The sequence below is a fragment of the Tauraco erythrolophus genome, chromosome 5, assembly GCF_009769465.1.
Source record: "Tauraco erythrolophus isolate bTauEry1 chromosome 5, bTauEry1.pri, whole genome shotgun sequence".
NCBI lineage: Eukaryota > Metazoa > Chordata > Aves > Musophagiformes > Musophagidae > Tauraco > Tauraco erythrolophus.
Window position 1 is genome coordinate 81,038,214 of NC_141469.1, and position 24,917 is coordinate 81,063,130.

Below are 24,917 nucleotides of genomic sequence, written 5' to 3' on the forward strand. Positions count from 1 at the left end.
CCCCCCCTCGGCGCAAGCGGAGCGCGGAGTCACCGCGGCGCACAGACGGGCCCGGCGGCGGCGGCACTCGCACACAATGGCGCTGAAACGCATCAACAAGGTGAGCGCCGCGGCTCCTCCTCCGCCTGCCCCCCGCTCCCCCCCCCCTTCCCCGCTTTGGCGTGGTGGTTTTTTTTTTTTAATTATTTTTATTTCTGTTGGTGTTTTTTTTTTCCCTTCCCCTCCCTCACCCCCGCCCCGGGAGAAGAGGGGCACGGCTTCGGGGGTGCGCCAGCCGGGCTCGGCGGGGGAGGGAAGGGAGAGGCGAGAGGCCGGCTCCTTCCGGCGAGGCCGCGGCCCGGCCGGGGCGGTGAGGCCGGTCTCCCAGGGCCTAGGCCTGGGACCTCGGAGGTCGGTCAGGGCCGCGGAGGGGAGCTCGGTTGGGACCGAGGCGCGGGCGGCGCCGCTCTCACGGGCGGGGAGCGGCAGCTCCCGGGGACGCTCAAATGTCAGCGCAACCCGGAGCCACCCCGGCGCGGCAGTGGCGTCGCCGCCACTGGCCCCTCGCCGCCGGCAGGCCCGGTTGGTGCCGGTACGTGTGTGCCGGAGGGGCTTTCGGTCCGATCGCGGCCCTCCCCGGCGCAGGCAGCCGGTCTCTCGGGCCGGTCTCTCCCCTCTGGCGTGCAACTTCTTTCCCGCATTGTAAGATGGCGGCGGGTTCGCCTAGTTCGGGCTCTTTCCGGGATCTCTCGCGTTCTGCAATAAGATGACACACACACACGCGCGGCCGCGCTCCCGTCGGCTCCGGAGCAGCTGCCGCTGGGCCATCGTCTCGCCGCGTTCCCCCCGACCGCCACCCCGGGGCCGGCGCGGCCCTCCCGCCGCCCGGGGACCGCCGGCCGCCTCGCCTCGCCTCGCCCCCCGCGCCGGGCGGGAGCGCGCACCGCGCCGCCGCCTCCCCGTTGCACAATCGGAGCCGGGTGGAGTAACTTCGCGGCTAACTCGGAAAAAATGCCGAGGTGATGAAAGTGGGGTTTTTTGTTGTTGTTGTTTTGGTTTTTGTTTGTTTGTTTGTTTTTAAACCTCTCCCAGGGAAGAAGGCTCCCGCCGTGAGGTTGCGCCTGGGCAGCTTTAGGGTTTCTCGGCGGCAGCGTTTGGGGTTTGGGAATTGCTGGGACGTAACTGCGAACGCGATGGGAGCGCAGTGGCGTTAACCGGGAAGTCGCTGTTGATCTGTGCTCCTACGCGAGCTACGTGGAGCACTTACGTATTTCAGGAGCCGAGAGGAGTTTCTTGGTCATCTCGTAGCCTGCCAAGATGGCAGAAAGTCAGTGTGTCCTGAAATCGGCGAACTAAACTTCGGGTGCACAAACCACCTTTTATAGATGGTGTATAAAGGTTACCACCTATTAGTCTTTCTGTAATTTCATGTCTCTCTGGCAGTGTTTGTGGGTATGTTTTAGTTAACATGAGATTATTTATAATTTATTAGTGATAGTTCTGTTGTCCCTTAAAATTTGAAATCTGTTCCGGATTAGCGCTAGCTAAACAAATTGTCTTCAGATTATGGCTACGCTTTCAGAAGAATTTCAAAACAATTCCTTTTGAATCTGCCATCAGAACTTGTTCCCGTGTATTAGTGGATGATATCACTTGAGTTGAAACACAGCTAGGATACTCCCTGGTATGCTTTGTCATCAGCTCATGCTTATGAAACACATTCACGCGCTGCAGGTAAGAACTTATTGTCAAGTATCAACCAAGGCAAACCCCTACTTCTGTAGTAAAGTGATGGTCGAAACCTTAAAACGATTCAGCATGACTCTGGGATCAGTAAGTCAAAAATACGACTTCAAGGTTTTGGCCTGTTGTGTGCAGTCTCTTGTCCTGTGTTAGTTAGTCCTTACGCTCTATGGCACTGTGTAGTAGCAAGATTCTTCCTTTACCCAGTGCTACTGGTTTAGGATTGATGAGACAGTTGAGTTAGGGTTCGTTTTTTTTATCAGTTTTGTTTTTCGGTTGGGTTTTGTTTTTTTTTTGAAGGTGCTATTTTTAATCAGTTTAATCGCACCGTGCTACAAGATACACTTCCAAATTCACATAGGGTTTACAGTTTTGATTTTGTATTTGCCAATCTGGAAAGTGATGTTTTGCTAGACTGAAACCTTTGCTTGCAAGTTGCTTCCTTCCCATTCCAGTGTGACTGTTTACTGGGATTAAAGCTGAAATCTCAAAATAGCAGGGCCAACTTTGTAAGAAGGTGACTGTGAATTTAGATTATGATCTTGCCAACCAGTAAAGCCAGAGAATGGCACTCCGTCACCAATGAGCTGGGATTCCCTGTCTTCCAGTTGTAAGGTCACAGATCAGACCTTGAAACTCTGTGCTTCCCTGTAGTACATTGTTGGCACTAGATCAGAACAGGCTGAAGAGAGACCAGGACCTCAGAGCATTGTAATCACACATAGCTGATTTAATTGTGGTATTACCTGTCAGGGCTAGAATTCATTGTCTTCTGCAACAGATGACATGGCCAAATGCACCAGCGAAGGTGTTTTCAGCCTGTTTGGCTGCATTACCTCTTTGTGGACTTGACCTATCAAGGAAAATAAAATTCTTTATTATATTGGGTAAACCAGACTTTCAGACTGTGTTAGCGTGCATAAATTTCATGTGAGGCATGTTACACATTCAGAATACAACGACCCCTACTTAAAACATAACTGGAAAATTTCTACTTGTGGCTTGGAAACGAAAGCACATGAGTATTCCTGTGCTATGTGATGGGTTATCTGCTTCTGGATCGCCCTTTATGAACCTGAAGTAGTTGTCAGGTACATGGCCAGTCTCAAAAGGTTCTGTTAGGCTGGAGCTCATCATTGCGTCTGTGCCATCTGCCCTCAGGGGAGCCTGTGTTGGATTGGCAAAGCTCTGCTTTTATTGACACGACTTGCTTTGCCCAGGAGTGGCAGTTGGTTTATTATAACAAGCAAGCGCTTTTGCCATGGAATAATGTGAACTTACATCTTAATTTTAACTCTTTCCTTTCCTGAGAATGAGAATGTTTTCCCCAACTGATCATAAAGGCAATGGAACAAATTCATGTTGATCTATGGAGCTCGTATCAAAATGCTTGATACATGCTTGTGGCATGTTGTCTTCATCTGGAGTGTTGAGTATACCTGCTAAACGCACATCCTGTAATTGCTGCAGTGTCTTGGCGCGTCCGGTTTGAATGATGGTGATCCGGTAGTGGGGAAGTATTTATGTGGGAGTAGGGAATTGGGAATGTGTAAAATTGAGGAAACTTGGGAACATTCTGTCATTGATAGACATCCATTTTATCACTGCTATACTCGTCCATTAAAGTGAGGTAGTACAAAAGGCCCAAGTGGTGATCTTAATAGGCTAAAAATAGACTTAATACAGGAGATGTATGCATCCAATTTTGTCTGTGAAATCCGTAAGAAAACTTGTGCCTGCTGTGTTTTATGTACATTTAGTTAAGCATGGCACACGCCTGTATCATTATGTCTGGGTGTTTTATTAGGAAAATCTTAAATGGAGTTGGCATCCTGGAAGTGAAAGGCTGAAGATGGCAAAACCATTTATTGCTGCTCAAGAACAGATACAAGGCTTCCATTGACAGTGGTGGAGCGGAGACTGAATAACTATTTTCTTCAAGGCTGTAGCTTCCAGTGCTATTCCTAGATGTATAATTAATTGCAACTTTAACCCCCCTCCTCCAGATGCTCAGAATAAGAAATGCTACTAACCCTAGAGATACCCATAATGTTTTTCAGAGATTGGATGTAATACACAGCACTGAAGGCAGCATGGAAACTGCATTAGTTTAACCAAAGGTGTAGCTTTTGTAGAGGTGATTCAGTTAGTGTTATAAAGGCTGCTTATTACTTTTGTTTTAAAATGCTACCCATTTCTTTTGAACGTGATATGATTTTTTTTTTTTTAAATCAGCTTAAATAGAAAAAGCTGTTTGGAATTAAGTTTTCTTCTCTGGATGAAACCTACAATACTTTATTTTTACAGGGAGTCTTGGATTTAGTGTGTTGGGCTTATTCAAAATAGCTAAATAACTTGAAGTTACATGATTGATCTTACGCTTTGAAATAAGTCTGGATTTGTTTGTTTAGGGGCTCAGAAAGTTAAGATTAATTAGCTAATGAAATGCGGTTGATGTGAGCTTATTTAAAATGCTTTAAACCTTTGTGAATGCTTTCTATATGTATTGAATTACCTTTTTTACTTTAGTATTTGAGTATCCAGGGGTAGACCAAGTCCTGCCTCAAGTAGATAGTGCAGTGCAGCTGTGGCACTCAGTGTTTAGAAGGGTCGTGCTGAGCCGGAAGGCAGTGGTTGATTTTCAAATCATGAAATTTCAGTAATGGAGTTTGGGAAGCACTAGTATCACAGAACTTTTTTAAAAGTAAGAATAAAATTACTCAGCATTGTTCAAAAGCTGTCATCACTTAAATTCTGTTGAAGATTTAGCTTATCCAAATAGTCAGAAGTGACATTTATGAAATAAATATCATTAAAATGGAAATAATGCTTCTTAATCGGGTAGGTTCGATACCCGTATTCAAGTCCAGCTTTTAGTATTAAGGTCTTGGACGTGTTTTAAGAATGGGTCATTTTTGAAAATTGATGCTTCGTTAACTAGAAAGTTTGGACTGCAGTAACTTAAAGATATCTCCTGTTAATTGGGCACTGTGCTTGTGAAACAAGTTCCCAGTCGGCATAGATCTTTAAATGTGCGCATTGGAATGGGAGGAGAAGGGGATCGTAATCTTGCTGAAGTAATTTACAGACCTTCAGAGATCAATATTCCATTAGATGGGTACTTCTTGCGTTTCTTAAAAACAGACTTCTCCAGTATGTTGAGGATTTGGGTGGGATAATATACCGGGTAAAAAGGTTGTCGAGCCAACGTTTTCTTTACGATCGTTCCAGCTTTTAAAGATCTGTTTTTGAAAGTAAGCCCATGCTTTTGCTGCTGTTCCCTGTGTGAGTTTCTTGTACAGAAGAGCTGATGTAGAACTCTGCAGAATGAGCTCCCTTCAGCCGCCTCCCTAGTCTAACCAGCTCTGAAGCATTAATGCCTTTCTTTGCCTCGCATATTAATGGGTAAAGGAGGGGGGAAGGATGTAAACAGCTGTAAGTAGCAGCTGTTGAATACAGAGCAGTAACTGCCTCTTGCCAAAGGCATCTCTGTTCCTCACGGAGGCCACCTCTAGCCTGGCGTCATCCCCTACCTGCAGATGTTCCTCTGCGTTGAACTGTAGAAGGAAGGAGAGGATGGAGGTTCTTAACCTTGTCTGAGATGTCAAGTGACAGCTGGTAAGGAGGGGTGGAAGAGGGTAGAGCTTTTGTGTAATTCAGATTAGGGCATTGATACGTGATCTCTGATAAATCTTTCTGTTGTGAATACTGAGGTTTTACCACTTTAATCGTCTGCCCTGTGTTCTTGTATAGGTCCTTCCCCTGTGCATCAGAGCTGGCAGATGGGAACGTGTGGTCTACACTTCAGCATTAGGTCTGATATCTCAGCATAAGCTGACTTCTGTTGGTAGTTTAGGCTAAGATACTGTAGCTGGCACTGAAAAGCTGAGTTACAGGCATGCATTTTCTCCGGTGATTGATGTGATGTAGTAACCTGCTGGTATAGTATGTAGAAAAAAAAAATAATCAGGATAAGAAATGAAAGCAGCAGTGAGAATGTATGTGTGATTGCAGTCAGTAGTACGTTTTCATGCAGTTGCTTTTGTCAAGTTGGCTTTTCAGTTTTGTAAGCTTCTTGAATCTAAATGCCTTAAACTAAGTGGGAAGTATTGGAGCTTTTTTAAAAAAAAACACTTTCTATTCAGTGGGCTTTTTATGGGGCGCTGATCTGATACATTAAATGTGGTAGGTTATGGTGGAGAAGCCTTGCAAAAAAAAAAAAAGTTAAAATTACATTGACAAGTTTAAGTTGGTGTTTATGCCTTGGCAACTCTCTGTAGAACACTTGGATTTAGACAAGGTTTAATACTGAAAAGTGAGCCAAATAGAGCATTGCAGGATTCAGGACTGAAAGCTAAATAGATTGAGGGGACTTTTTGTTTAAACATTGTTTAGAGCCTCTTACCAACAGTAAACTTAAGTATTAAAATTTTGTGTAAAGGAAGCCTTCATTCTGAAACCCATCCCTTTGTGATGCGTGATACGCTAGACATCTTCAGGATCTCCTGCAGTTTTTTTCCAGTGTAATTGTGATATTCTGATTTTAAGAAGGCAAGATGGAACGAGTGCTGACTGCTTTGCAAATGTTAGGACCCAGTAAAAAAAAGGAGACAAATGTTTAATCCTTTTCACAAGCATCTGGATACCAAACTGAGTGCAGATGCTAAAATGCTTTAGGTCTTCCTGATGGAGGGCATGAGGGTTGTGTTAAGTGCTCAGCTAACTTTACAGTGAGCTCTCTCTGTAACCTGGAGGTAAGTAGACCAGGTGCTCATCCCTTCTGTGAGCTCTTCCAAGAGTTCTGGTAGGTTTCTAGGAAATATGAGTGTCCTGCTTTAAGGCAGTGTTTCTCAACCTTTGCTGATCTGTTTGAGTAATAATGCCAGATAATTCTCTAAACCAGATAACTGCAAAGTTTGTTTTCCTTTTAGCCTTAGTTTTCATTTCTTCTTGCCTTTAATAGTATAGGAGAATCTCCTGAATGACAATTTGCCAGATGAACAATAACCAGCTTCCATTCCCTGAGTTCAGATTGCACTGTTCATAACTATGCTTTTAAACATTTTTTCCTTCATCTTTTTTTTTTAAGCTTTTAAAGACCCTTGTGGGCATCAGTGTTCTCTAGATAGCTGAGGTGGAACTCAACTGTAAGAGCAGCTGCACTCCAGAAACAGTTTATAATTTTTTTGTTAACACTCTGTTGACTCCATGTGAGCTGATTTTGTGTGTAAGTGTGGTATATAAATGGTATAGACAGGCCTTTCTCTGCCACTAACTGTTCAAAACACAGAACTATTATGTAGGGTAGTTGTACACAATAGCATAGTGTGATAGGGTAATTGTACAGCTGTAGATAAGCTAGTGTAATCACCCCCACAGTTATGTTCGTAGAATATATATACCCATATGGTATATTGTGGTAGCTTTCACATGCGTTTTGGATTCATACAAAATAAAGACTGGTCAAGACAGCTTTTTAAAAGGAGACCTGATTTCCAGAGTTCATTAAGTTAAATAATTAAATTTCAGAATAATGTATCAGACTACATCTAAGCAATGAATTCACCACACTGATTACAGATGTGATGTTATTTGTTAGAATATTAATTTGATAACTTTGTGTTACATTAGATTCCTTTCCATACATTTCCTTGAGAACATGTAGAATTCTTGTACCTTTATTCAGAAAGTGCAGACTTACTGAGGTTAAGTGTGCAATTAAGGGCCACTTGTGATTTCTACAAAAACTTGTCCCGTACGCTGCCAGTCTCCAAAGTTGTTGCTTTGTGTAGGTTTGGCAGACTCCAGGAGGCTTCTCGCATCAAGTCCAGGGCAGTGCTTGTACAGGTGCTGCCTTGATGTGTCAAATGCTGGTGGCTGAGGGTTGTGCTCTGTGTTACTGCATCCTTGACAAGCTCTGGGGCAACGCATTGGAAGGCTCTCACGTCAGGCTGCCAAACTCCAGCTAGTGTTAAGCTAGCATTTGTGTGAAATTGTGTATCAGAATGCCAAATTCCTATTCCTGAGTGGTAGCCATCAGGCCAGAGTGCCTTATTCTTCTTTCCAGGTGCATCAGGTGCATCATATTGCATCCAGGTGCAATATAAACTTCTTTCCAGGTGCATCAATTCACATTTGTCTATATTAAATTTAATCTGCCCCTTTGTTTCCCAGTCCTTCTGTTTTATTTAGCTAGGTGCATCTTGCTGTTTCTCTTGCGGCCCGTTTACACTAGTTACCTTATTCTCCGAGGACTGCGTTGTAGTCCTGGGTTCCAGAACAAAAGATCAGTGTGGTTCTTGCAGGAAAAACCTCCAAGTGAAAAGTATGTTAAGTTTCAAGCACCGGTATTCAAAAGCTTAGAAATGCCAGAGTTAAAATACTCAGTTATCGAATGGATAGGTAGTTAACCAGGGCTTCACTTCTTGCTTTTTCCCTTCAGTGCACTTCAGTCACGTGCACGGCCCTCATCCTACACTGAGCATATATGTTTTGGTAGCTGAGTTATTTTCAGATAACATACCTCAGAATTCATGTGTGTAAAGCAGTCAGGTTTTCCTCATCTTGAGTAAGAGCTGCTGTGGGTTTTTGTTATTTGGAGGAAACAAGCCATACCTTTGAGTTCAATGCACAACTATGGGAGTGCAGTTGCTACCTTTTTTTTCTAGGTTTGTTCGGAATACCTTTAGTAAGGGATGAGGAAAGCAGCCTTGGTAACTGAGCTCCTTTTCCAGTCAGATCTGTCCAGCTACAGAGGTGAACTCAGCGAAAGATTGGAGTACAATAGAGAGCTATTTTAGCTGTGCTAACTCTGAAATCTGCCGAAAACCATTACCTACATTGTACACCTTCCAAATTTCAGAACAGATGAGAAGAGCTGTAGACAATAGTCTCATTCACAAACGGCTTGTGTACCAAAAGGTAGGTTCTTTGAAAAGATAGTGCGTAGTCATCCGAGTAGGTTGTATCACAGTCCAAGCACACAGAGTGACTTCATTACAGTTGCACAGCAGTCTGGCATTTTATTCCTTGAGTGTGAGGCTTAAAATGTGAATATTTTTGTTTGTCTTTTAATATACCATTATGATGTTGTTGCTAGACAGTATACAAAAAATATGCACTATGTAGCCTGAAAAATTTAGTACTAAAGGCTTGAGAGAGGAGAACCGTGAAAACTAGAACAAGCTGAATAATCAAGATAGGGACAATCAGAACTGTTACATTCCTGATCATTTTCGGTTAGTAAGTTTTGGGTTTCTTAAACCATTCTGTGCTCTTTGGCCCTTACTTTTTTCTGTGTCTGCTCTTCATGTGTTTTCTCTGCGTACTTGTTGTAATGTCTTTTTTAAACAGGAGCCTACATCTTTCTGTATTATGCACTGTCATTATTGTTTTTATCTATTAAGTGTTCGCCAAAAGGCCAGCTTGTTTGCAACTGATAATTTTCTGCTGCTTACGCTTGTGTTGTGATGTATTGTGCCACCACTTTCTTATTCAGCTTAGAAATCCACATTCAGTGTTCTTTCAAACTGTTATTTTCTGCTTCCAGGGGTAATTAATTTTCATGCTGAAATGAATGTTGCAAATGCAGGTGTGTGGGATGAGGCAGTAGTTCTTTGCTGGTTGACAATTCTTAATCTTCAAACAGGCTTAAATGTTCTTCCCCTCCCTTTATAGCTGCTTCCAATCCTTCCTTCTTTTTTAAAGCTGTTTTCAGCTGTGAGCTAATGAGTAAGACTAATGCAGTGATGGATTTTTGGATGCATAGAGTTTGAAATGTCCTGTTTGACACAGACATCATTAGACAAGCACTCAAATTAATAAATGTTGATTTTTTTTTTTTTTTCCCTTGGCTTAAGTGTCTTCTTTTTTTTTTAATTTAAACGTCTAATTTAACAGCATGTCACCTTTCATGCCCTTCAAGAAGGGCATGAAACAAGCTATCTGGAAACTTAAAGCAAATTAACTCCTTTTTTTTTCCATTAAGCTTTCTTGGTTACAAACTAGAAAGCTGCAATATCTGATTTTAACAAATAATTGTGTTACAAACACAAAATATTATATTTAACTGTGAGTTTATGCCTGTAGAGGAAAGATGAGTGATCTTCTGCCACCCTGGTGGGAGTGATCTTTGACCACTCTGTATTTAAGTCAGCTGCTACTATCATTAAAAATAAGCCCTGGCTATTTCCAGCTTAAACTAGAAAAATGCAGCAGTTGTGCCACAGAGAGTACGAATTCTGACAAATGGGAAGAAAAGGAGCCGACACTGATGCTGCTCTGCTTGGAACATTGCAAGAAGGCAGCTTGGTGGGCATCAGGCTGTCATTTCTTGCTGAATTTGCTGAGACCTGAGAACTTCTGTGAGAAAAGCAACTAGTTCCCTTAAGTATTTTCCTTTGCTGTCTTGCTCATGCATATTTGGATGAGGTATCCTTTGTTATTCACCCTTTAAACGTGATCTTTTAAATATCTGGTAGTCAGTGTGTTGGATCATCACTTGAAATATAAGCCATATTTTCTATGTTAGTTACCATTGTATAATTTATAAAAATTATGACTATTTGGGCAAAACAAGCATTTTTTTCTTGAAAATACTGGTTTACTTTTTGGATACTTTTTCGATGATTTGTAGAGAAAGAGAAGAGAGATGGTTAAGACTGTGGCGGTTTCACCAATAAAACTACATCTTACTGTAGACTTAATGTGAAACTGGCAGAAGGCCATGGTGCTGAATTTCTGTTAAAACAGGTCTCTCTGTTACAGTGGCAGGTGCTGTTGCTCTGTTTCCAGTTATCTCTGAGTTTTCCAAAACTCTTGCAAAATTGTACATATATTGCTTCTTATACATGCTACATTGTCCTCTAACAGTAGCATTGGTGCTTACTCCTTAAACAGTGTTTAAATCTGTAAAATGCTAAGTGACTAATCGTCCCTGTGGAGAGGTAGCAACTATCACAACTTTATATTTGGAAACTGGGACACAGAAATGATGATATGCTGGAGCTATACCGGAAACCTCTGGCAGTGCCAGAGACGACTAGTCACGGTTGTAATTCAAGACTAATCCTTTCCGACAGGCATATAACACATCACTCTGAACCAAATTCGGATCATTGTTTCTATGTAAAGTCTTTGGAATTTGCTTCTCGGGAAAATATTTTTTTTCTTGAAGCCTCCTGTAAAGTGGAAAAGTATAGCAGCTGACTCCAGGAAGATGTGGATTCTACTTTGGAGATTTTTAAGAAAGTTTGGGAAGTAGCTTAGTACCCCTTGACAAAGGAAAGCACTGCTGAAACTGAATGTAAACAAAAAGAAGCAAAGTTGGAGATAGTAAGTAGTACAGCAGAAGAAATATTAGAAGCATAAAGCCCTTAGTTGTAGAAATTTTACAGAACAATGCTTGGGAGTATTTTTGAATTCTAAAATACTGGTTAAACTCTGCTTTGTAAATGAAAACCTAATACCGTCTTTACGTTCTAGCTGAGAAATGGGTGAAAGCAGGGGATCAATTATGCACTGATTTTTTTAAAAAATATTTTTTTTAATCAGCTCATAGAAATGATCAAGCTTAGTGTTGCTGTCTGAAATATTTTTCAGATTAAATATTTTCCCATTATAGAATAGTTCTCTTGATTGCTAAGCCGAGAAGGAAGGTCAGTTTGTGTTTCTGCTGCTGAGTGGGAAGCTTTAAAAAAAAAAAAAGCTCCTCCCTTCCTTCGAATGAAATGCTTCAACTGTGCTCCAAGTGTCACAGCCCATATGTCTCTGCATGTTTAGTTTCCAGTTATTCCAGTTTGCCTGTTGGGTTCAGCAGAGTTGTAGCTTTCAGAAGGAGACACTTTAATGTTACGCAGAGAGACTTTCCTCTCTCTGGCTGCAAGAACCTCCCTGCTTCTGTGTAGATGTGCAGTGCATCACACTAACAGGGAGGCAAAATAGGTCTGGTGGTACTGTAAGTGGGCAGAGCTTGCCAGCGTGTTTCATGTTTGCTGAGTCCTTCCACAACACTTCATACTCTGCCGAAGCAAACAGCTTTACTACAGACTTTACTCTTCTGCCCATAGTACTTAAGAGAAGCACATAGAAGAATGTGTGCGATTTCAGCTTTTTTCTTCCTGGATTCAGTGGGTGAGTTACTTGCTCTGTGGTTGAAATGTTAGCCACACATGATATGCCACTTAGCCCTATCTGTATTTTGAACTGCTTTGTTTAGCACAGGTAGGTTTTTTTACTGAAGTGTTTTGGGCCAGGCAAGTTTTTAGTCCTTTAGCTTACGAAAATCACTGCTGGTTTTTTCTCTAGAACTGTTGAAGTGGTTAAAAGACATAGCTTTGTATGAACATGTGTTATGAAATGATTGGAGACTGGAATCTTAAAACGCGTGTGCTTCAGCTTGTAAATGATTCTTAATGTTACTGGAGGGGTTTTTGCACAATTTTTTCACCAGAACTTTCATAGATTCATGATTCATAGATTTCTAGGTTGGAAAAGACCTTAGAGATCATCGAGTCCAACCATCCCTAATCCCCATTAAACCATATGGGGATGGTTTAATAAATGTTTTAATTTAGTTTAATGTTTTTACTAAACTTAGTAAATTTAATGTTTGTCTTAATTTGCAGCCGACTTATATTTGCTTTTCCTAGTTGAATCGATAGACTCTAATTTTCCTGCTGTGTTAAATTAACCTTACTTTTGAGTACTGGTTTCTTTTTCTCTCTGAACATGATAGTACCTTTTGAAGAGCTCTTTAGTCTAATGCACATACCTCTGCCAGTCTGCTTTATGCTGATCTTTTCTTGTCCTTCCTTGTCTTAATGTTACCCACTTTTATAACTTTCATAAACTGCATGAAAAGTCTTGTCACAGTTCCTAGTCCCTGTGATAGTTTTTTAAAAAATAGGATCTGATGTCCTTCCCTGATAAATCAAATAATCCAGTAATAACTACACAACTGTTATGGTTTAGACTCAGCTGGCAACTAAGCACCATGCAGCCGCTCACTTACTCCTCACTCCCAGTGGCATGGTGAGGAGAAAATATGACAAAAGCCTCCTGGGTCGAGACAAGGACAGGGAGGGATCACCCAGCAATTATGGTCACAGGCAAAACAGACTCGGCTTGGGGAAAAAGTCAATTTAATTTGTTACCGATCAAATCGGAGTAGGATAATAAGAACTAAAACCAAATCTTAAAACACCTTCCCCTCGCCCCTCCCTTCTTTCCAGGCTCGACTTTGCTCCCAGTTTCTCTACCTCCTCCCCACCAGCAGTACGGGGAGATGGGGAATGAGGGCTGTGCGAAGTTCAACAAACACTTCTACGGCTCCTTCCTCCTCAGGGAGGGGACTCCTTGCACTCTTACCCTGCTCCAGCATGGGGTCCCTTCCCGTGGGAGACAGTCCTTCATGAAATTCTCCCTTGGAAATCCTGTAGGCTGCAGCTCTTCACAAGGTGCTGCAGCACGAGTCTCTCCCATGGAGTGCAGTCCTTAAGGAACAGACCGCTCCAATGCGGCCTTCCCACAGTCATGGCTGCCTTTGGGCACAGCCACCCGCTCCAGCATGGGGTCCTCTCTTGTGGGCTGTGGTTGGATCTTCTTTCATGGGCTGCAGGGCTCAGCCTGCCATCTCGCCAGAGGCTGCAGGGGAATTTCAGCTCTGGCGCACCTCTTCCTGCTCCTTCACTGACCTTTGTGCCTGCAGAGCCGTTTCTCTGACATCTTGCTCCTCTCTCCCCATTGCCACACCAGGCCTGACTGGCCCAGTGAATCCTGGTGGCCCCGGCCACAGGCAGCTGCCTGTGTAGGGGGCTGGGATGAGGCTTCTGCCTCCCTCCTCTCTCCCCTGCAGTTTTCCCTCCAGCTGTTTGACTGGGGTTTTCTTTCCCCTTCTTACACAGAGGCTCTCGCACCATCACACTGACTTGGAGCCAGGGGAGCTTTCAGCAGCTACTCACAGGGGCCACCCCTGTAGCCCCTCCCCTGCTACCGAAACCCCACCACACAAACCCACTATAATGACCACACTAAAATAGTAACATTTGTGTCTTTGTGCTTATTCTATAGCTACAACTTATTTTAAGGGACAAAAGGCCCAGCGGAACTTTTTGCTTTCAGATTTTGGAAACCATTGATCATTCTTAGAACTGGAAAACATACTTAGGTGAGAAATAAGCCTGATTAACAAAACTTGCTGTATTTGTTAAATGGAAAAATAAACCACCCTGAAAATTAGAAAAGTTTCTATCTGAAGGTTCTTCTATGTTTTTTGTTTGCCTTTACAAGGATAATATAAATCTAACTTAGCAGATTTTTCTGGAGGGTGCTGAATAGCATATGGACCTAATAAGTGATATTTCATGGCAGAAATAAGTCTGTCCCAGGAACCCTCAATAATATCTGGGGAGTGTGGAGAAACGCACTAACTGGATTTACTGTGATGGTCTGGACAGAGCTGTTGCCCGTGCTCCTAAGTAAGGGCAGCAGTGAAATGAGCCGTGATAGTAACTTCGTTGTGCCATTGCTTATGAAAACTGATACAATTCTCTTTTACAAAGCAGTCTGACTTCAGTGAAAAGCTGAAATCTGGTTAATTGGAAAGTTCATCAAAATTAGCATGTGTAGGGAGGAGAAATGTGGGACTAAGTTTGCTTGGGTTTTTTTTTGGTGGGGGCTTGGGGGATTTTTTTGGATGTGTGGATTCCTACATGTTGAACTAGTGTTGTTCTCTCAGTGTTTGCAGGAGCTATTGTCTCACCAAAGAGCAAGGTGTTTAAGTTACAGGGAATGTAATTTTTTTCCCCCCTCATTTTGTATTGACTTGCACTTACTAAATTTTTATCAAGTGCAGAATTTGTAAAACTTTGGATCATCCTAGGCAAAAGAGTTAGCTGTCTGGTCTAAATATGCATATGTTTCCAGGATAATAGGTATGCCTGGGTTTCTTTAATGTCTGATGAAGTAATGGAAAGTTCTTGTTTTAATGGCTTGTGTAGACTTGTAGCAAAATAACTTGTGTGCAACTGTTAATACATGGGAGAGGGACTGAGGTATTCCCTTTTCTTATGACTTCTAGATGCCTTGAAAAGTGCAGATTTATAGCAGCAGGTCCTGAAGCCATTTTTAGATTCAAAAGAGAGCAGGGAAGAGTGAAGGTATCTGTTACATGCTTCAACTGAAAGTATACATTTAATTTTAAAAGACACTGTCCAAACAAGTAACTTGCAGAATGTTTAAAGAAATGAATGCTGAGCTGCTTTGATTCATCACAGCAATCTTGATACTACACAAGGAATCCTCAGTCTGAAGTTCTGTTTTCATTCCCTCTGTAATGAGGGAGGGAACTGTTTCTGCAGCTTAGTTATTCAGAATTTTAAAGGCATAATTGTCTTAAGTGAGGCCTAAAATAAAAAATACAGATATTTTGCTTGATTCCAACACTTGTCAGCCTCTTTAATTTTCCTGTCTCCTTTAATCTGTGCAAGATACATCCCTGCTGGAGGTAGGGGGAAATGAAACAGTTTGTGTTGGGTTTTTTTTTGTATTTTGGTTTTATTTTTCCTTTCTGTTCTGAGTTTTAGTATCAGATGTTACATACATGGTGCTTTCTGTTTCATGAAGACTCATCAATAGCTTTCTCTCTTGCCACTTCAGGCTTCTCTAGCTAAGACTGAATCCCTGAAAATCTTGATCAGAAAGTGGTTAAACTTTGCCCACGTCAGGCTCTGTGTCCTGCTCTCCTTTCTGTCCTTCTTCAGCAGCAGTGTCTTTATAGTAGTGGTATTTATTTGGAAGAGCATAGTCACTGTAGCTGTTTAGCTTCATAGCTGGTTTTTGGTGGTGATTGTCCTTTTATAAAGACATTTTTGATATTGATGTAGTGGTTCTAATAGTTGTTATTGTATGTTCTTCTGTGTTTGCATATGGAAAAATCAAAAGGTTGTTTGCTGGATGTGAAGTGAAAATGACCGAGTTCATTAGTGCTCCTTCTCTGAACAGTTGTTTTTGTTGTTTTTTTTCCTGAAGGAACTTAGTGACTTAGCCCGTGATCCTCCAGCACAGTGTTCAGCAGGTCCCGTTGGAGATGACAGTAAGTAACCCTTAGGTTTTATATTTTGCTCTGCTAACTCCAAGCGTATCATGCATAGATAATAATGCGGAGTTTTTCTTTTGTAGTGTTTCATTGGCAAGCCACAATTATGGGACCTGTAAGTATTCTCATTCTTGTGACGTAATATTAAACTAGTAGTTCTTATTCAGGAGGAAACTGGTGGGTTTTTTTTACTTTTTTTAACTCCCCTTATCAGATTTGTGTTCTAGAGGTGCTCCTTACACCAGAAAATGAAGGGAGGTCGGAGGGGGAAGTAGTCTGATGATGATTATTTTATTACTGAAATGTTTTACGAGGACATGTATTTCAGCTGAAATGATCTCTAGAGGAATGTTAGATATTATCTTGGTATCTAGAAACTTTTAAGTTTGAATCTAGTCTGAACTTTGTAGTAGGAGCTGGTCCCAGTGTCAGAAATTAGTTGGGATGCTTTTGTATGGACCTTAAAACAGAACTGGGAATTATTTAGTCTGGTGTCATGTACTGAGATATTGAATTCTTTTAGAAATAGAAGGGGAAAAGTCACTGAAATGTGAGGTTCCAGTTACGACTGGAGAAAGAAAATGTGCGTTAAATGTATAATAAGCATCTGAAACCTGAATTTGACTTTTTCCTTGTTAGAGTAAAGATGTCAAATGTTTGCCTTTACTGAAAATGTAATCTTCAAACACTCAATCTGGCTGGTTATCTATATTTAGAAAACAAAACCTTCTTTAACCTGAGAAGACAAGTATTGGATGCTAGTAGACCTGCAGCCACAATATGATGCTTGGGGTGAGGCTACAGAGTAGGAGTTAAATATCTGTGATGCTGAATGGCCCTGATTTTATATATAGCTACAACTGTGAATTTTAGGAGATTGCTATGGAAAATGTGCTTATTACAGGTTCACCTGACTGGAAAAATGTCTCTCCATTCCCGAGTCCCTGGTCCTCACTGATTGTAACTAGGTGCCTCAAAAAGATAAAATTATTGAATAGCTATATTCATGTTTAAAAGGCAAAGAATGTCGTGCACTATACTGAGTATGGTTTTATGTAGCTGGTATCTGCATGTCCATAAGGTATTAAACAGTTGAATTTAAATTGAGGCTTACTTCCAGCTTCATCTTCTGGTTTAATAATGTACAGCTCCTTTTTCCCCATACGGTTTTCGTGGTGTCAAAAGGTCTGCGTTCCTGCTCCCAGACTGGGCAGTAACCTGACCGAGGTGTGGTGTTAGTAGCTCCAGTGCTCCTGTGGTGTTGCTTTGTGCCTTTAGTAACCGATAGCGATGGTAGAACCAGTCACCTGGCCTTCCACCTCTGCAATCCGAGGTTATATAGGCTGCGGTTCTTCTTCGATAGATGTGAGAGAGCTTGTGTTGGTTCAGCACGTTCTGACAGGGGTTTCTCTAACTGCTAAAATGTGTTCCCAGAATATGTGCAGGAAAAGGGTTGCTTCCTGGCTCCTCAAGGCTTCATATAGGATCTGTTGTCCAAACAGAAGAGGTTCTATCTTGTCTGCCAGGTTTTCCCACAGAGATTGGATAGGATATAACCTATATATTTTCAGGTTTGAGTCCCTTGTCTTGTGTTGCAGAATTTAATTTTCTGGTATTTAACTAAGAAAGATGTAGGTATTTCCTTATATTGGTGAAATGTTCTTGCAATTAATATGAAAATCCAATTTACACATAGTTCAGAAGTGTACTTCATGTATCTCAAATTCATTTTCTCTAGCCCTTAGTCTCTAATTAAAAGCATTGTAGTCCTCAGGTTAAAATTGTTAGCTCTATTTAAGGAATTTAATTGTAGTTTCAAGTAAAAACTTCTTAAATCTCTCTCCTCTTAACTAGTAACTTACGCAATCCCTATTTAGTCACTTCATTTATTCTGTGCTTACTATCAGCTTTTTTACATCCAAATGTTGCTTTGCTGCTAATAGTTAACTGCTTGAATGAATTATCTCCATAATTGTTGCCTTGGAATAAAGAAATGTAAAATACTCTTCCTTGCTAGATTACAGTGAATTCGTAATACAGAATCATAGAATCATAGTATCATAGAATTTCTAGGTTGGAAAAGACCTTAGAGATCATCCAGTCCAACTGTCCCTAATCCCCCATTAAACCATGTCCCTAAGCAGTTCATCCACCCTTTTCTTAAACACATCCAGGGATGGGGACTCAGCCACCTCCCTGGGCAGAAAGGGAGGAAGATTTCACTTTAATCTTGATGGAGGGTTTTTTTTTTGTTTGGTGGTGCTGGTGGGGACAGTTTTTTGGTTTGGTTTTGTTTCTTTTTGTTGCTCACCAGCCTGGCCTGCGGCTCCAAGGATGTCGTTGCATCTCCCACAGCCAGGAGGAAATGGCCCGCCTTTTGTAGGCAGGGCCTAAACCTTAATTAGATAATTACCAATTCCAGCCAGCCATATCTTTTTTTTTTTTTTTCCAAGGAATAAGGAGTTAGCTTGTGTATTCATAGGTTTCCTGCAGGGCTGAGCAACACCTAAGTCAAGGATAGGACTTAGGAGGGGATGGGAGGCCCTTAGAGCTGTCCATGGCCACTGTAAGTTTGGGTGGTTGAAACAAATAAGCTCCAAACACAGAACTTCAGGTTTTTGAACCTGATAGGACCCCTGCTCTGTTAACATTACTTCCTGGACATCTCAGAGGGATTTGGATGCTTTTGCCCAGTTGTCCTAAGTGGATTGTCAGAGCAGCTGTTTTCTGTGAAGCATTAGCTCAGAGAGGTCCATCCAGAAAGTGACCTCTAGCTGTTCCGTATCGCTTACCTTAGGAAGTAGTAATTGAATTCTAATGGCATCTCTCTTGTATTGGTGGATTAAACAGATCAGTTGTTTAAATAAATTTCCTCTCCTTTTATTTATTTAAAAACAACATCCTCAGTTATGTTTAGTCCTAAAGATGATAACAGGAGAATTATTTGTTTGCTTTGGCAGAATGACAGTCCATATCAGGGTGGTGTATTCTTCTTGACAATTCACTTTCCTACAGACTACCCTTTCAAACCACCTAAGGTAAGTATTGCTTTCTCATTTGGGAAATTAGTGCTTTTTAAAGAAAGAAGTACAGGACAGAAACTGTCAGCATCTGTGTTATAACAGTGTCAAGTTCTCACTTCTTCTATTTATTCTTACACTATCTTAGATGGCTAGGTCCTTCTCTGGCTACCACAAGAATGGGTGTGTTAGCATATATTTTAGGAAGAAATTTAGATATATGAATTCTGAATGCCTTGGTTTTGTTTCTGCTTTTCTTCATTGTTAGGAAGACTCATTAGCTTTATGTTACTATAATATGTTTTTTGCTGAGGGGACTGTCAAGCCTTACAGTGTAGCTGTTTGGTTTGGTCGATAGGAATGTGGTGCTATGGATAGGGATGAGCTTGCCGAGTGCCTAAAGTCAGAGAAGGTGGTTACCTGTTAGAAGTTGGCAATAATTGTGAAATATGCTGGGTTTTGTAGCTTTGTCTTCCCATTTTCAGTCAATATGAAAGTGCACACAGGAATCACCACAACGTTTGAAGTGTTTTAGCTTTGTGACAGCAGTGTTGCTGTGGTTCAGGCACCTCCGTTGAGTGTCTTCATCCTGATGCAGGCACCTGTTATTGAATTACAGCCTCATATGTGCCCCCTCTGTGTTTGAAATAGTGCCTGGTAATTGGAAACTGAGCAGTTTTGGCTTGGGTGCATTTCCATGAATTTGATGCAGTTTAACTGCTTAATCCTTTTCTTTTAGGGTGAATTGAGTTGACTAATAGCTTGACTGAGAAGAAAGAGTGACGTCATTGTCGTCACAGACCAAAACACACTCTTCATATTTTTTTTGTTGCAGGTTGCATTTACAACAAGAATCTATCATCCAAATATTAACAGTAATGGCAGCATTTGTCTTGATATTCTAAGATCACAGTGGTCTCCTGCTTTAACTATTTCTAAAGGTAACTTTCACAAAGGAGAAATGTTTCCATCTTGTGTTGAGTACTGTGCTTCTAGCTTTGATTGTCTTGAGTCCTTACCCATCTCTGATTTCCTTTACTCGTTCTAGCCTATGTTTTGCCAGTTTGATAATGATATCTTACTGTGGTTTTAATGGATGTTTGTTTTTCCTAACACCTCCTGCTACATGACTGTTTAAGGCCTTGTCTGGCTGCTTATTTGCTTCAGTATTCTTAGCAGAGCTTACTAGCTTGGTCCCAGAGGGATCTGTCAGCATTTGGATTGAAACAGGCCCGTGGTGGTGCATTCAAGCTAAGGCTGAGAAACTGCTTGTTTGCAGCTGTCCCTGTTAGATACATATTGCATATTAATTTAAAAGATTAATTTCAAGTCAGTTTTTAATAACGAAATCTGCATAGTTTTTTGACTGAGGCTGTCTAGAATTACGTTGGCATATCTCTCTGGTAGACAAATGAAAGTGTTACTGATACGTATTGCTTTGTGTGGCTGTGCACTGGCATTGTATTATGTTATTCATGAACTACTTCAGGATAAATTGATGTTGTGCTGCAGTAGAAGCTCTGTAGCTTTGCTCATTTTACTGTAGTCAGTAATGGTTAATTCTCAAATATTTTCACAATGATGAAATTTCGTTTTGCCTCAAGGCCACTGGTCACTGTGGCTTCAAAAGATGCATCAAAGTGTGCCTTTGACTATAGAACTTGTAATTGCTGTCTGTCAAGAAGTAGGTTTGTGATTTGAGTGTGGATTTTCTACGTTTTAAAGCTAGCACTATGGTTTTTCTTTCAAAGCTGCTATGAGAGTGGAGGTTGAAGTCCTCATAACTGCCTACAACAGTGTTACTCCTTTATTTTACAACATACATGTAGTTTTATCAGTGCAGACCATTGCTATCTTACATATAACAGAGAAAGAATTTAGTCTGATTAAAAAAAAAAAAATAATTTGGCTAAGTTTTAGTTTTAGTGATTAAAACCATGGAAAATGCTGGTCCTCAGAATACATAACCTGCTTTCGTTGGCTGCTGCGTTGCGTCAGTGCAGGGGATAACAGTGCTGTTCTCGTGTGTGCTTACTGACAGCTGTAAGTATTGGGAAATAGGAAACAAATAGTTCTTGCAAACTTTTAAGTCTTTCTGGACCTTATATTTAGAGCGGGTTACGAACTGATTTTGGCTGTATATCAGGAAAACGCTTTTTCGTTCTCTCTCGTGCCAGCATTGTGCTAATGCAAAGATGGGTGCCTTATTGTTTCTGAGATTGTTGCTCCTGTTTTGCTATTGAGAATTATTCTTTTTTTTTTAACAGTTCTCTTATCCATTTGTTCACTGTTATGTGATCCAAATCCAGATGACCCACTAGTGCCAGAGATTGCACGTATCTATAAAACAGACAGAGACAAGTAAGTACAGGGTTTCGTAAGACTAATACTTTAACAAACTTTGTTAAGAGTGCATTGTCAGACAGAAATTGTGTTGAGGGAGCCTTTTGTGAAAGTCTGGGATGGAGGCAACTTGCATGTCAAAGAAGTACCTATTCTTGGCAGCACATAATTTAAAACCAAAGGGGCTTAGTATCTTTGAAGTTGTGGGTGAAGGAGACCCACGTGCATGGCAGGATTTTAAAGTACGTATTGCCCAGTTTTTTGCTTATCATGCATGAATAGAATATAGTTAGATCTTCATATTTAGGAAAAGATAGATTTGTTATTTTGGTCCTTTCTTCTGGTAGCAGCTTGGCCTCTAATTTCAGTGCTCACCGTGAAAAAAGGCTTCATAACTTTTTTCCTATCTGTGTTAAAACAACTTTTTTTTCCTTATGTGTTTTTAATAATTTGCACAGATGGAATTATATGTTGTAGACTGTTTGATTTTTATTTTTATATATATATTAATGCTAAATATACTTGTCCAATTAGGTACAATAGGTTAGCAAGAGAGTGGACAGAGAAATACGCTATGCTGTAGGGTAAGAATGTCTGCACATGATGGTGCATTTAACAAAATGGAAACTTGTCAGCACTTGGGTGCTGCATGCTCTAAGGCACTGGATTAACTAACAGATAATGGATGCACCAGTTACTGAACTTGGATATTTAACAGCTTGATCTGTGGTTAGTGTGAAATGTATTGGCTAGTCACTATCTCTCACAGATACTGCTCTTGCATGGCCAAAAAACAAACAAACAAACAAAAGGTAGTATGAAATATTTACCAAATCTTGAGCCAGCTTGTCAGCTTGTTCTGGTAAGTATTTACCCAGATTTTGTCAGAATTTCATTAAAAGTGATGGCCCTTTAGTGAGACCCCATGCATAGACATGGGTGCATTTAGAGAATCCAAACTTCAGCTTTTTATTATTCGTCAGTGTCTGTCTACATAAAAACTGGGAAAATGTATGGGGATTATGTTCTGCTTGTATAGTTGAAAATTAACTTCTTACTGACAAGCATGGTGTTAAGTACAAACTAATTGTCAGCACAATTCCTGTGGAAGTAATGTACTTAAATATTCTTTTAATGTCCTTTTTAAAAATTGTTTTAGCAGTAGATTCAAGTGGAAAGAGTATTAAGTGTGAAGAAATGCTTACTGTTGTTTTACTCTAAAATGGGATATTTGACATTCTGTATCCAATGATACTATTAACCAAGTAATCTTTACTTATGGCATGTGATACTCTGTAATCTTTACCTAAGGACAATATTTAAACAAAATGCTTCCCTTGCCTCTCCCACCCCAGGCAGTCTCTATTCCTTCCCCTTCAGTAGTTTTTCACAAGATTTCTAGGAAATCTGCTTGTCTTGAAGTGTTTCATATAAATTAGAGAGTATCCTACTTAGTCTAGAGGGGGATTTGTTCAGTTTTTTCAGTTCCAGTATATCTTAGTATAGAAAGAGACTTCTCTTAGCATGAATAGAATAAAGAGATGGGGATAAAGTGATACTTAATCATTAACTGTTTAGGAAATTGTCATTTTCATGCTGACACTAATTGAAATCCTGTTTTTGTTTGCAGGTACAACAGAATATCTCGGGAATGGACTCAGAAGTATGCCATGTGATGCTACCTTAAAGTCAGAATAACCTGCATTATAGCTGGAATAAACTTTAAATTACTGTTCCTTTTTTGATTTTCTTATCCGGCTGCTCCCCTATCAGACCTCATCTTTTTTATTTTTTTGTTTACCTCCTTCCATTCATGCACATGCTCATCTGAGAAGACTTTAGTTCTTCCAGCTTTGGACAATAACTGCTTTTAGAATCTGTAAAGTAGTTACACAAGAACAATTGCCCAAGATTCAGAATTTTTTTTAATGGAGCATGTGTATTATGTGGCCAATGTCTTCATTCTAACTTGGTTATGAGATTTAAAAACAAACAAACAAACATTCCTCACTGCTCTAACAGATACTGAAGATATCACCTGAAGGGGGGAGGGGAGATGGATGTTCAGTTTTCGCCCATCAAGGAAGTAACATTGCTGTAGCAACATCCATCTTGTTCCAAACCTTCCAGTGTTAGAGAACTGAGGTTTTATTGTATAATTTTGCTCATAACTGATGTGTCTGGAGAATTGGTACTGAATCTATAGCATCAGCAGAACAGAAAATGTGATGTATCTTATGCATGTCAATAAAGGAATGACCAGTTCTTGTTTTACAGAGAATGGAAATTGGAAGTCAAACATCCCTTGTATTCCAAAATAGGGTCTAAGAACATTTTTGTAATTCATTTAAATTTTGTTAGGAGGCTTGGAGCTATTAGTTAATCTGTCTTCCAAAACACTGTTTAATATAGCACTGAATAAATGATGCAAGTTGTCAATGGATGAGTGATCAACTAATAGCTCTACTAGTAATTGATTTATTTTCTTCAATAAAGTTGCATAAACCAATGAGTTAGCTGCCTGGATTAATCAATATGGGAAACAAAATCTTTTGTAAAAGCAAAGCTGGTTTTTGTATATACTGTTGGGATTTGCCTCATTGTTTAACATCAAATAATGATGTAAAGTTCAATAGAGTGAATCTTTTTGCCATTTTCAGTTCTAATGCTCAGTCCGTTGCAGGTCGACACATTGTTCGGCCTGATGTATGCAGAATTAATAAGCTAACATAGTAGTGTAGCCTTAGCAGTGTGCTACACGTGGTGCTGGGAGCCCAGCGTTCACGGATGGACTTGGGACCCAGCAGATCCGAAGTGGTGTGTTGCGGAGATACTTCCTGATGCACCTGTGTTTGCTGACTGAGAACCTTTTTCTTCACCTTGTACACTTGACAGCTGAAAGATCTTAATGTGGGAGTAATGATGAGGCAAAAAAATATAAAATAAAGTACTGTTTTGATGTGGGAATTGTCATGAGGCTGTGTTGAAGTGACTTTACTATGTGGGATGTTCATTACCGTTGAAAAGGACTTGTTCAGCCACGCTGCCATTTACATTGATGACTATTTTAATGCAACAGACACTTTCCTCTTGTCAGGTGACTAAACGTGAATAAAGACTCATTGCTATTGGATTTTTGTTCTACAAGAAGCATTGTCTTGTGCCATTAGTTTATCTTTGCAGCAACAAGGGCATTATTAAACATCCGGCTCTCCTCTTTCCTGCCCTCTTCCTTCATATTTTCCCTTGTTTGATATTTTTTTTTTTTTTGGTCTCCATTCTTAACATCCATAGCTTCGTTTTCTCTAGTCTTGTACTATCAGTTTATTGTGCATCTGTGACTTCGCACTGGCACCACTTTTGCACTGCTTATAGTTATGTACATTCTGATTCCTTGTCCCCACATGGATGTGGAAAGCTAGATGTAAAATAAATGTTTAACCTTAATTTTTATAAAAATTTGAATATGCAGTTTGGACATGGTTTGTTCTGGTTCTAAACTATGAAAGTGAACTTATTTTGTAAGTCTAGTTGGCTTGAAATTTAGAAACCTGGGCTCTCTTTAACAGCGCATGCCTCAGTGAAATGATGTTCTGAAATTCGTTAATGAAGTTGCAGCTTTTGCAGTATTTCTGCTTTGATAACCAATGAGTTTTTCTTACCCCATATTGCTGGAAAATTTGGAGTACTTAAAATGCAGCTGCCAGCAGCATTACAACTGAGGTAAAAGTTTATAT

General features: G+C 40.5%; 1 protein-coding gene across 1 annotated transcript; it reads left to right on the top strand.

The window, feature by feature from the left end:
• Nucleotides 1–23,689, top strand: UBE2D3 (ubiquitin conjugating enzyme E2 D3). The gene is made up of 7 exons (XM_086612585.1): nucleotides 1–100; nucleotides 15,751–15,814; nucleotides 15,901–15,932; nucleotides 18,778–18,855; nucleotides 19,673–19,778; nucleotides 21,105–21,198; nucleotides 22,811–23,689. The coding sequence occupies exons 1-7, from the start codon at nucleotides 77–79 to the stop codon at nucleotides 22,854–22,856; spliced, it is 444 nt and encodes a 147-aa protein (XP_086468711.1). The 5' UTR covers nucleotides 1–76; the 3' UTR covers nucleotides 22,857–23,689.
• Nucleotides 23,690–24,917: the final 1,228 nt, after the last annotated feature.